General features: G+C 36.2%; 2 protein-coding genes across 3 annotated transcripts in view; one reads left to right on the forward strand and one right to left on the reverse strand.

Annotated features, from left to right (window-relative positions):
* Positions 1–3,137, forward strand: part of Ptr (Patched-related) — a 37,103-nt gene extending 33,966 nt beyond the window's left edge. For both annotated transcript variants that reach the window (XM_021329398.3, XM_021329399.3), the window contains exons 10-11: positions 33–242; positions 334–3,137. In XM_021329398.3, the coding sequence (XP_021185073.3) occupies positions 33–242; positions 334–1,437 (1,314 nt within the window). In that variant the 3' untranslated portion in view covers positions 1,438–3,137. The remainder of the gene's footprint in view (positions 1–32; positions 243–333) is intronic.
* LOC110372587 (telomere-associated protein RIF1) lies at positions 2,402–12,794 on the reverse strand. The gene is made up of 12 exons (XM_021329396.3): positions 12,665–12,794; positions 12,138–12,388; positions 11,824–12,057; positions 11,114–11,364; positions 10,128–10,908; positions 9,876–10,051; positions 9,552–9,798; positions 9,289–9,472; positions 8,523–8,746; positions 4,902–8,441; positions 4,003–4,818; positions 2,402–3,908 (listed from the first exon to the last, which is right to left on the reverse strand). Exons 2-12 carry the CDS (start codon positions 12,384–12,386, stop codon positions 3,600–3,602), a joined length of 7,011 nt encoding a protein of 2,336 aa, XP_021185071.3. The 5' UTR covers positions 12,387–12,388; positions 12,665–12,794; the 3' UTR covers positions 2,402–3,599.
* Between the last annotated feature and the right edge of the window lie 651 nt (positions 12,795–13,445).

Genomic DNA, 13,445 nt, shown 5'->3' on the forward strand with positions numbered 1-13,445 from the left:
ACTGATCTTCATTTTGTTTTTTTTTTTTACAGTTGTGGCTGTTCCCAGCAAACCCATTCTCTCTAGACGTGAAGTTTAACGATGAAGGAAATCGAATTGTAGCTTCAAGATTTCTAGTTCAAGCAGTCAACATCAGCGGAACAAACCACGAGAAAGAAATGGTTCGAGCACTAAGAGACGTTGTTGCTAAGTCTCCTCTGAATGCCTCTGTATTTCATCCTTATTTCGTCTTTTTCGATCAGGTGAGTCCAAAAACTTATATGTATACTTACGTAAGATTCAGACAGGTACATTGAAAAAATGATAACCAACATACTGTTATTTCTGTTTCAGTTCGAACTTGTGAGGCCGACTTCACTTCAGAATTTATGCTACGGTGCTCTTATGATGATGATCACGTCATTTGTATTCATCCCTAACATCCTGTGCTCTCTGTGGGTGGCTTTCAGTATAATATCCATTGAAATTGGAGTAGTAGGTTACATGGCCCTTTGGGATATCAATCTTGACTCAATATCCATGATTAACTTGATTATGTGTATCGGCTTCTCCGTTGATTTCACTGCGCATATCTGTTACGCGTACATGGCTTCCAAGGCAAAGTCCCCTGACGATAAAGTCAGCGAATGTCTCTACTCCCTCGGGTTGCCCATAGTTCAAGGATCGTTCAGTACAATTCTCGGTGTCATAGCTTTGCTCCTGGCTGACAGTTACATTTTCTCCGTATTTTTCAAAATGGTTTTCATGGTCATATTCTTTGGAGCAATGCACGGCCTCTTCTTACTTCCAGTACTTTTGTCTCTGTTTGGTCCTGGTTCTTGCACCAGAAGGACCGATGATGTCAAAATGGCTAAATTAGAGAAATGTTTCCCCAATCCTTACTGTATGCCTCACCCACAGCTAGTTCTCAATGATCAAATATACAACGGTAAGAATTTGAACCCGAATGGTATCTACAAGATTTATGGCGATGACAAAGATCTAGGAATAGGCACGTCAGGCGAAGACACTAGCGAAAGTAGTTCCAACCAGTCGCAACGCCGGCAATTAGGCGACGATGAGAATGGCCGGAAAAAATATGACGACGGGTGGAAGCGATCTGCTTATTGCCAGAATTCTGCTAGCCAGTTTCAACCATCCGGTGAATTAGATCTTTACGGTCACGATATGGATCGTAATTGGCAACGACAACGCTATGAAGACAATCGCCGGGTTTTCGACAATTACCGGAAACCTCCGGCAGCAGGGCGGACGCGCGATGACGAGTGGGTGTCGGCGCGGAAGACGAGCGACGGCGGGCCGCGGCGCGAGGGCACGTACCGCGTGACGCGCGCGCACTCGCACCACAACATCCACCGCTCGCGCGCTCCCCGCCGCTCCAACTCGCATCAGAACTTAGAACATTTAGACTACGTCGCAGAAATGCGTTTTCCCTGACAGTGACCACTTCTGTCTAAATAATATTTAAAATTTTATCGAGTGCTCAATTTATGGACCAAAGTATTATGCTACTTTCGTAAAAACGAAATCAGTAGTCTAATTTCCTAGAAAGTGAAGAACAATGAGTTGATAGATGAACACTTTTTCTTGAAGGTGTCAAGTGTTACATGGAGTGATACAAACTGTTTATCTTCAACGTGTAGTTAGAACTATAAATGGAGCTTTGTATAAAAGCCTTATGCCAAAATCAAAATAAGTAGTCCTTTATCAGCTTTCTTACTGGTGTAGTTGTGGTGGTCGTGTGAAGATTTTTATATTTCCAGCTATTGTTTCCCATAAAACTTTACAAATGACATTTTACAAAACAACTGCATGTAAGATAGGCTGGGCTTTACGTTCTTGTCTCTATTTAAGATAAATTTTGATATGTATAAATATAAAAAGCTCAGTAGTACACCAAAGTACGATCGGTTCAATAACGCTATTGTTATGTAAGTAAGTTATTGATTCGGGAGGAAAAATATGTAATTATACTTTAGTAAATAACCCGTAATTTAATGAGTATTTCGAGATTTTGGTACAAGGCTGTATTATGAGTGGTTATGATTGTTTATCGCAAATTGCCTAGAATACTGTGTTAGCCGCCGTAAAGTAATACATATGTAATAGTTATACGTGATTGAACTGTAATATACTGTAGCATATACAAAACGTCCCAAAAATCCTGATATTGAAATTAAGGCTGCTTTCTGAAATGCGAACTAATAAACAAATATCGTTTTCTCTACAATGATGGAAAAAAAACATTTTGAAAAGGATTTGTAATCGATAACATCGTTTCTAAATACGTTTGTTATTCAAAAAATTTGAAAACGATACAGCCCACAAATGTGAAAGTGGCTTGAAATCTATGAAAAAATAGGTACACGCATATTTTAAAGAAGCAAGTGAAAAATATGTATTGTTTTTACAAAATAATTTATTAAACATACTTAACTAGTTCCTACAACTTAACAATTGAAACTACTGATTCAGTCAGTGCACTTGCTTTCGGCAATCATACAAATTTTGGCTTCCATAGGGTCTGTAGTCTAAGACATCTATTTTTAGTGTGATAAAAAAGGGAAGGGTGATATATAAGAGGTGTGTTAATAAGTGTCTAAGGTTTAGGCGCGATAGAAACTTTTCCTTCCATGACAAAATCTCATAATCAATTCAGGTACTCTGAACAACTAATATAAAATGCAAGTTAAGTCGTTAAATTGAAATAAGGACAAATTAGTCCAAAAACCCAAACTTTTGTCAAAAAAGTTTCTATTGTGCCAACATCTGAAACATTTTAAGTCTTCATGTTATACAAATAAAGCTTTAACCATTACCTGTCTAGATATGGGTTGCTGTAAATATTAGTTGTGATATTATTATCTCGATGCCATGTTCCATCCCTGTCTTACGTTTATGTTTACTGCTACTCTACAACTAATATTTAACTCTTTGTCATACAAATACAATTTATGTTCTGTCTGACAAGATGTGCTTGTCATTGCATTTTGTGGTAGGTATAACAGCAAGTGACTCTAGTGTTTGTTCCGTGTGTTATGTAAGAATATATTTTTGTGATCGCTAGCGGTCGCTCATCATGACTGAATAATGTAAATATTATCTGTTTTACATTAAATAAAAATTAGTTTTATTAACTCTTGTTTATTATTTACTTCTCTTTGAAATCATATAGTTCTATCACAATAAGGTACCTATGTGGATTGACTACAACTAAGTTTAAACATAACACGCATTCAACGAAAACTTCTTGATTAAAGGCACAATACAAAAGTACATACAAACATATCATCGCAATACTACGCTACTGGATGTACAATATAAAATAAACGTAAAAACATAATGACAAATATTAAATGTAATGTACTGTCGTCGCCTGATATATAATCACGCATTTTAATGAGATAATATGATATGAAAAGTATGTGATCAGTCTGAAACAATAACATTGTAACCAAGTATGGACATACTGGGTGACTGCGTTTGCTCTACATTTTGACACAATCAGTCAAACGAACTACACAGCCACGTACTTGGGTATCTAACTGAGTCCATAACCGGGCAAAATACAAACTACTCTACGGTATTGTAAAGTAGCTTTAACGAGGCGAGCGCGTATCATACACAGACTTTAGGACTTCACTACAGAACAAAATCAAATCTTTGGGGTCAAACCTGTCACACATGTATTCTCGGATGAATGATAATTCTTTACTACTGCGATTATCATTTCCCTGGTCCTTATTCCACTGTTTCTCTAGTACTCTGTTTAAGAGAGTTTTAGCGTCAGAAGGTGTGACCTTCTTCATTAACACGTCAGTTATAGCACTGATAGGCAACCTTTCACTAATCTGCCGGATAGATGACTCTTCTAATTGTATGCCAACTTGATCCACGAAGTCTGGTCTCTGCAATAAATAAATAACGTATTTATGAAATGTTAATAATTATAGACAAGAAATAAAATTTGTTCTTTCTCAAAAATAAATTATGTTGACTTACCTCTGCTAAACCTAATTTAACAATATCAGCAGTAGATTTACTGCCCGATTCGTCGGTCTGCGCAACTGTATCCACAGTTGAAGTAGTCTCAGTCTGTACAAATGTAACAGCAGTCGGCGTTACCATGGTTTGCATTTCCACCTCGACGGAAGCATTCGTGACGGTTTGCATTTCACTGTCAACACACTCAACGCCTTTAAGCTGGGGCTCCGGCATAGGCTCGTCAAATATAGCCTCATCAATCGTCACCATAATATCACAAGATGGTTTTTCCACCCTCTTTGAAGCGTAATCTGACAATACTTTCTTTGCCACTTTAACTTTAGGAGCTTTAATACACAACCTGTTTACTTCAAGTTCTGTCATCTTTGCCAAATCACCAACTGTTTCTACCTTACCAACTAATTCTTTAACAAGCAATGACTTCATTGCTGACGAAGATAATTCGCTGGCTATGTTGTCTATAGGATCCTTACAATCTACTAAGTCTAGGCATATGGGATCACTGTCATTTAATTCACTGGCTCTAATAATTTCAACAACAGGCATCTCATCGAGAGAGAAGGCTTGAGTGTCATCTGGAGTGGAAACAGGACCAGTTTCTGAGAAACTTTCTATGGCTTTATTTAATACTGTGTCCAGTTTGAAAACATGGTCTAAACGTTTAGGAGACTTGATGGGCGTATGCTGTCGCAGTTGCCTTTCCAGACGTTTATGTGCAGAGTTTTGTGGAGATCGAACGCCGCCCGGTTCAATGTACTTATGAACTGATACTGTAGTAGACACTGGTGGGTCATGGAAGCTTACTCTTTTTCTCTGAAAAAAATATAACCGTGTTAGTAAATAGACCTTTAGTTGTTACAAGTCATTATTGATATTAAGTAAATAATAATACTCACTTTACTGGCTGGTGATATCGTAGCATCGTCAGCAATCTCTACAAGCTTTCTCTTGAGTATGGGACCTGCTGGACTGCTATCGACTGCAGGCAGTGATCGCCGGAATTTTAGGAAATGTTCACTGTCTTCATTTTCCGTTGGCGGTTCAATATTTTCACTTACAGAATTGTATAAGATTCGTAAGTTTCTTCTAGCGGGTGTACTTGTAGTGCTAGTCTTTTTGATCTCTTCTGTTTCAAGTTTTTCTTGATTTATTATAGCTTGCACTTTATCAGGGACGCAGCATAGACCTAACATTTGCGCTGCTCGACCTACAGAGCGCACTTGAGGTCTGTTTTTCTTGAGAGATAGAGAAGAACTAGGGCTAGTATTGGTCACAGTAACTTCAACTCTCGGCGGAGAGAGATCCCTTTTATCTGGAGACACTTTTTCTTCTGTAAACACTTCAGGAGACCCACCTTTTTCATAAGGTTCGCCATTACTGTGCACAGGAGATGACAATGTGATGACCACAAAATCACTACTAGTCTCAGGTGACGGTGACTTTGTACTTCTTTCGGGGCTCATATTCTTAATCGGTGATATCTCTAACGTATTATTTAAGAAATCTTGTTTTCGCTTAGCCTCATCTCCAATTGCTGAAGGTGATGAAGAGCCACTCTCTTTTTCCAACTCTGCACAGACTGACTCTGATAAGGTTAGTGTTCTATTATCAGAAGGATTTACTACATTCTCGTCTATTTGATCTTTAGTCAAAGATCCTTCTTTGTCTGTGTTATTGCAATCGTCATTGGTGATATTTATAACTGTCACATTAGATGTATCTTTCTGTACATTGTCCACCTCCATTAAGGAAGTAGGATCTGTCGGTTGGGTGTCAGCTTCGGCTAGTTCCTGAGTTTCAGGGCCCACTTCGGTTTCATCACTGCTGATCGTCACCGGCGTTGGAATATCATCGTTTATAATAATCACAGAGAGCACTTTGTCATCAATTGGTTCTGTATCCATATTTTCTGTAAGATTAGCTTCAATTTTATCTTCTGCAACAGTTTTGTTCAGGGAAAACTCTATATCTTTACTGTCATCTTTATTCCCTTCATTGACTTTGGTTGATTCTTGTACTCCAATAACTGCACAGTCTAAAATGCTCTGAGATTCAACTGTATATTTCTGTACATCCTGAAACAGATTCATTTTTTCTAACGTTACAACAGGAATCTTCTTTGACGACTTTTTCGTAGATTTCACTGATATCGTCGTTATTGTGGAATCTTGTGAACTTTCAATAACATCTTCGGAGTCTGGGAGTTCATCTGAAAATGAAGTCTGATCTTTCATTTCGACATCTTTGTCCTCACTATCTTCAACAGTTACTGAGGAGTTTGCGGAACTATCACTGTCTTTGGTTTTCTCTTTACTTTTCTTGTCACTTTTGCCAGAACTAACTTCCGATTTTGACTTATTTAGCTTCTCAAACAAACTCTTTCGTCGTCCACCAGTGGATTCAAGAGCTTTCCTGGTGAGCCTTGTCTGAGATTGCATTTTTAAGAATGGATGTCCTTCAACCATGTCTATTGCTAGTTCCTTCTCAATTCTCGATTTTCTAATGCTTTTCTTTTTGGTAGTTGACTTTTGCTCTTCATTCTCCGTAGTTTTTGTTACTTTTAGAGGTGTTGACAATTGTTTAGCATCTTTTGAGCTCGGACTTGTTTTCCTACTAGTGTTTTCATCGTTTTTCTCATTTACTAATTCATCATCTATTTGTTCTGACTGTTCATCTATGTTTTGAGAATTTTCACTATTCTCAACAATGCAAATTTGTTCCTGGACTACCCGAGGCTTTCTACCCCTTTTGGCAGGTTTTTTGTCTTTATTGTCATCACATGTGTTTGTTTTACTGACGCTAGAAACCTTATTTTCGACTATTACTCTTTCAACGTTCGTGGCTTTAGAAGTTGGCGTTTGATCATTTGCCGCTATATCCATACTATCATCTACGGTCAAGGTTGTAGTGTTTTTTCCTGTTTCTTCAACGTCAGTCGCTTTTTTGACAGTCTCTTTTCCTGTTTCTTCAACGTTAGTCGCTTTTTTGACAGTCTCTTTTCCTGCTTCTTCAACGTCAGTCGCTTTTTTGACAGTCTCTTTTCCTGCTTCTTTAACGTCAGTCGCTTTTTTGACAGTCTCTTTTCCAGAGTCCTCAACGTCAGTCGATTTTTTGACAGTCTCTTTTCCTGCTTCTTCAACGTCAGTCGTTTTTCTGACAGTCTCGTCACTGACTTTAGACACTTCTTTCTGTGGGTTTTCATCAATCTGCACTATACCATCAACCTCAGAAATAGTTTGAATTTCTGGCACTTGTAAATCATCAGGTTTCTTTCCATCTTTTTCAGACTCGGGTGGACTGAGTTCCTTGTCATTATTCTCAGATCTATCAGATTTGTCTGTTGTAGATGTGGTAGAATTAGACTGCACTGCTTGATCTTTCGATTTCAGGACTGGTAAAGACTGGCGACTTTTTTTCGAATTTAATAACAGCAGCTCTTCAAACTTCTTTGGCTTTCTTTTCACTCGTGACGGTCTATCAGCCGATAACATTGGAGGAGCTGAATTAACAATACTTGCTGTTTCATCTCTTTTAGATTGTGTCGGAGACTTGGCAATGCATTCAGTTTTATTAAGTACCATAGGTGAATCTTTATTTCCTTTTTGGTCTCCCGACTTTTCTATTAGATTTCTTACATTGCGAAAGACGCGGTCTTTTAAAGCCATGCGCGGTGTTTTAGTAGTTTTAGGAGTAACAGGTGGTTCAACTTTATTAACAATCTTATCTGAAGAGACTGTTACTTTAGCATCATCCCTCTTGATATTTTCGGAAAAGAAGTTTTCTAGTATTTTATTACTACACACATCATTAGAACTGGGTAAGTTTGTGAGAATATCGGTTGTAGTTTCATTATCTCCAGTTTTTGATCTACTTTCTGATTTACTGCTGTTGGATGTGTCTTGTGAGTCTGTCTTCCAGGAGACCAGTTTAAATTCATCTTGAGATTGAGATAGATCTTGATACAAAGCTGGAATGTCATCTCTTTTCCTTTGTAATTTCTCTTTTTGATTTTCAGTTAGTTTTCTTGGATTGAATTTCCAGTTTGATTTCACCACTTCATATATTTCACCGTTGTCGACAACCTTATTAACTATGCTTGGCTCTATTTTCTTGGCCTTCTTTGGAACTTCTTTTGTTTTAGGTGTTGTGAATTTATTTTTGTCCGAGCATGCAGTTTCGTTCTCAATAGCAGCTACTAATAATTTAATTTTTTTATAGCTTATGTGAGTTTCATCAATTTTCGATACTATTGTTTTCATGACAATAAGACTTGAGGCTTTAGTTAAAGGCTGATTTGATAGATATGAACATGAATCACATAAATCATCAGCTATAACTGGAATTATTCCGTCATATGCAATACTGTCATTTTCAACTTGTAATAAATCAATTAAAAACTTCAACAAACTTTCAACAAGGGGCAGTATGAGGGAGGCCTGCAAAAATAATGTATTGTTAGCTTAAAACATACAGATTCAAAAAAGGAAAAATCTTTATGTATATTTTTTTTGACATACCGTTGTCTTCATCTTCTTGCAAGCATGAGTCATCACTTTCAATGTTTTCATCATAATGAGTAATATAAACCGAGCAGCAGTTTCATTCAAACTTGATTTGATAGATTTTATTGTAGAAAAAATTCTATCAATAAGCATAAAAAATAGACCTTCATAATTTTGGTAGTTATCAATGCGACTTGTCAAAGCATATAGTACTTCCAATTCCTTTTCAGATACTTTACCTACACAAAAATACATTTTATTATAATAAAATAAAAACAAAAATATTATTTTATAATGCTTTTTGGAGCAACATCATATTACTAAAGAATCATCAAACACCCATTAAAGTAACAAGCTGAACCCAAGTTGCCACTTTTCATAGAATATTGTACAACACAATTAGGTAAATCTAATTAGCCTTCACATTAGACTTCAAGTTAATAATTGCTTGTTGCTACAGAAACAAAACTATTGCATTTTATACAGATTACTACATATTAAAAAAAAAAACTTAGGTACTTAATTACATTATCAGAAACAATAAACTAAATAATAATTTTAAAGTAATGCAATAATTTTATTTTCACTTAGGTATTTCTGTCTCACTGACTTTACAATGATCAATAGATTGAAGCTACAGTCACCAAGATTACAGTGAGCGGGTCTTGGGACGAGTCTGAGCTTAGTTAGCACTTAATGGGACTTTATGAATGCCTTTTCTAATCATCTGTTGCTCATACATTAATCAAAAATATTATTTAAAAACAAGATGTGTTCTTACCAACTGCCAATTGCTGCTTTATTACAGCGATTGTGACACACAGTTTAAAATATATCGCAGGCTTATTATCTTCAGTGTCAGTAAAAATGAATTTTGATATTGCCTCTTCTAAAACCTCATTCTGCTTGACTTTTGAATAAACTGCATCATACATTGTATACCATGTCATGGCCAGAGGTTTTAGCTGAAAATAAGCATTTTTGGTTGAATATTTTAAAGGTATTTATGTATTTGTAAGTCTTTATAAAATAAAATGTACATACTTGGGTAAATGAGTTAATCAATGGCAATGGCCACAGCAACATATTGGACAAACTTTTTGCACTGAGCATGCTATGTGGCAACTCACTGACTGTCTCTGCAAGAGCAGTCCATACAATGCAAGATATGTTGCTTGTAGTCAAGTTCTTCAGCAGGAAATGTATGGCAAATGTCGGTGAACCAAACCCTGAATCTAATATCACCTTCACCACTGGTCTCAGAGTTGTTACCATCTCTTTGAAATCACAACTGAAATTATCATAATAATAGTAATATATGACTGCAGATTATTAGAAATATAACAATTAAAATAGTAATTCAATTACCTTTGACGAGCAACATGCAATCTAGGATCTAATATACAAGTTATAACTTTGCATAGAGACTCATTTGAATCATTCCTGATCATTAAGAGTTGTTTCATTCTCATATCTTCATCAAATAAAGACAGTAACAACACATCAAACACTAAAACAGCCAGTTTACTGTTGTGTTCACTTTGCTAAAAAACAAATATTGATTAACAAGACACCATTGTAGAAAATTAAAAAAGAAAACGTTTTGATGATCAAAATTACCTTCACAAGATGTTCTAATATGGACAGCATTTCATTAAAAAGATCCTTTCTTATATTATTTTCAGGTAATTCGCCAATAGTGAAAAGGTATGACTTCCACAAACAAGTCATTTGTTGTTTATTTAAACCATGATCAGTATTTGACATCATAATGGTTGAAGTCAAAGAGAAGATCCAATGATTCCAATTATCCACTAGATTTTTTGTGTTGATCAATTTGCCTTTTAGTTTAGGTAAGTTTGTGCAGCCATTACAACTGACATGGCCTACCATATCCACCATTGCTTGTATACATTGTTTTTTCAATGTCACAGTCATTTGTCCAGGTATTAAAACTGATTTATCTATGGCATTGTGTTTTCCAAAGCAGAAATGCAAAAATGAAACAAGAATAGTGTCAATAAACTTGTCTACTTTGCTCTGGAATTTCTGAATTAAATGCCACCAACATTTAAACTTAGCTAGAGCCGTAACTTCTGCTTTAGCATTGTTTGACTTGAGTGGTATTATGAGCAGTTTAATTCTTTTGTTTATGTTGCTTTCATTTGTTTCAGTGGAGAAACTGTCAATGAGTACATTCCAACACTCAAATGCTTTACATCTGTTGGCCACATCTACTTTGAATGCTGCCTCAACTACTGGCAGCATAGAATTTATGGGAGTTCCTACGCTCCCCTGTGGTTCAGTCACTTGATGTTTAAGGAGTCTTATAAAAACTATCCATAGTCTATGCCATAAAATACTTCCTTTTTGTAAAAGACCTTTCATCACACTTGGGTACCTAGAAATGGAATGTTTATGAAATGTGGTAGATAAATCCTGTTTTGTTTCAATAGTAACTTTTGAAAATTATTAAGCAGATAAAATAATTACCACTGTTGTAAACTCAATTTGAATAAAATTGTATGACAATTCTGTAAATAAGTTAATGTTACACAAACAACTTAAACAATTATTTTGTTAATTTTGCAATATTTTCTACTTACTTTTGTCCATTACAAATACACTCCAGAACACTTTTCCACTGGGGATTGCCAGTGTAGTCTACAGTGATGAGTTCTTCAGTCAAATATTCAAGTGTCTCTACAAGCAATTCATGATCTGTGGGCACTGTAGTCAGATGAGTCATTATTGTAGGAATTACTTTTGAGAACCAAACAGATACTCCTTTGTCTATAAATTGCCTTTTTTTCTCTGGTGGCAGGATTTTCATGTACTTGTGAAGAATCAAACATGCCTGCAATATGTATAGTAAATGACATTAAACCTGCTTTGTTACCAGCTGGCAATGGTTGGCAATACACTAAAACAATATAATACTTTACAATGCTGTTACAGTAAACTATAATCCAATACATTGTTTACACATAGGTTATGCACAAAAACTTAAAACATCCAACTCCTTAGTATGAAATGATGTGTAATGCTGTTGCAGTTACACTATAACCCAATACTTTGTTTACACATACTTAGATTATGCTTTGTCAGTAAGTTAGTACTCATAACATGTTCAATAGGGGTGATCTGACATTACTATGTACATAGGTTGAGTTAGCAACATTTCTCTTATTCTCATTTTAAATGTGTACTTATAAGTGCTCATACAATTTAAGCTACTTGAAACAGTGTCAATAGTTTCAAAAACTCAAAATAACAAGCTGTAACTTTTTGAAATGTTATAACAAAAACAGCATACCTGCAATCTTAGTGTGGGAGGTATCCTCATATGGCAGTACAGGTTGAACATCTCCATGTGCTCTTCATGATGCTCTGCTGCAGCAATGAGTGTGTCAGTAGGGTACGACAGATATGTCTCAAAGCACAACAGCTTCACCGCTTCCACTTTACTCATCAAAGCTGTTGTGTTTATCACAGATATCACTGCTAAAGCTGAAGGCAGCAAGTCTGGACGCTGCACATATTTACCCACCTGAAAATTGTTTACAAACATTACAATGACATTTCAATTCATGCACAAATGAACAAAAGTATATAAACTAAGTGAATTACCAAGACTCTGGACAATATAACAGATACTATGTTCATGATGGTAGTTATGTGTCTCATGTCCTCTTTCAAGTCGTGTACACACACTGCCAGTAACCTCTCAGTTTCTTCCAAACCCAATTCATCTCCAGCATCAAGAGCGCTTTGTATCAAGCCGTAATTCTTGCTTCTAGACAAATGGTTCTCTAAACTATAGTGTTCTAAACCTTCCAACGCCGATACTATGGCTGTATTCATGTTTTCTTCCGGCATTTCTGAAAAAGTATTAAAAGCTAATTGCTTGATTACACCTATATGGACGCAATTCAGTTGCAACAATCGAGCTAGAGTATATATTTGCAAAAGGATGAACTCGTTGACATCAAAGCTACTATACACTCGTACACAGCGTTCTAAAAAAAAGATACGGCAGGCGGCCGCAGATAAGTAGGAAACAAAACCACGCCAATGTTCACACAAATATATATAGTACAATCGTAATGTAAGAAGTATAACAGTTTGTAGTATTAAAAACAAGTTTATCAACGTACTTGGTCGATTATATTTTACGTTAAACTAAGTTATCAGAATATTTCAAAATCGAAATAAAACCAACACATTTTGACATTTAACGCATTTCTGGCGCGAAGTACGACAGCGAAATTGTTGCTATTCTACAAATGGTAGAAATTCATTAAATGTGGTAATTTATTTTGTTGCCATGAGTAAATGAAAAAACTCGTAAAATTGTATGTGTAGTGTGTAGGTAACTACTTATGTTCTTTTATGATGAATGAAACGCGTACGCATACGCTCTGCAGTCTTTACTCATGTACAGCCCTATCTCATAGCCAGATGGATATGTAGGCAATTCGCCTCGAACAGAAAAAGTGACAGAAAGCGTAAGACCAACATTTACGTGCCCTTCAATGGTATTCACGGGTGTTGGTAGGTACATATCAATCACCAACTTCCAGACCTCGAGCGACTTTGTGAAACTCACAAAGCGATTTCGGTCCGACCCGGGAATCGAGCCCGCAAACAGCAATCGCGCAATACGACTACAAGACAAATAGGCACATTGGTAGGTAAGTCAAGAAGGCTAGATATTAGTATCATCGGATAATTTATTAATTAATCTGAACATGATTTAAAATAGGTAGGTAGTACAGTAGGCATCTATGTTCAACCATTGTTTGAATTACCCGCCCACTAAGATTTTAATGTCTCATCATCACCCACTCATAACTTTGCGTAATACTCATCATCACACGTCCCTGGTATTTATGCATTCAATGCTTTAACACCAATAAAATAACTACCCACTTACAT

Source organism: Helicoverpa armigera, chromosome 9, assembly GCF_030705265.1.
Source record: "Helicoverpa armigera isolate CAAS_96S chromosome 9, ASM3070526v1, whole genome shotgun sequence".
Taxonomy (NCBI): domain Eukaryota; kingdom Metazoa; phylum Arthropoda; class Insecta; order Lepidoptera; family Noctuidae; genus Helicoverpa; species Helicoverpa armigera.

What these genes read in the sequence shown, in the direction of transcription:
- LOC110372587 (XM_021329396.3), bottom strand. Translation starts at nt 12,386, where the DNA reads ATGCCGGAAGAAAACATGAATACAGCCATAGTATCGGCGTTGGAAGGT. An exon ending in CTCCCACACTAAGATTGCAG is followed by an intron (nt 11,365 to 11,823) that starts GTATGCTGTTTT and finishes TACATATTGCAG; the next exon opens with GCATGTTTGATTCTTCACAA. An exon ending in GCAAGAAGATGAAGACAACG is followed by an intron (nt 8,442 to 8,522) that starts GTATGTCAAAAA and finishes TTATTTTTGCAG; the next exon opens with GCCTCCCTCATACTGCCCCT.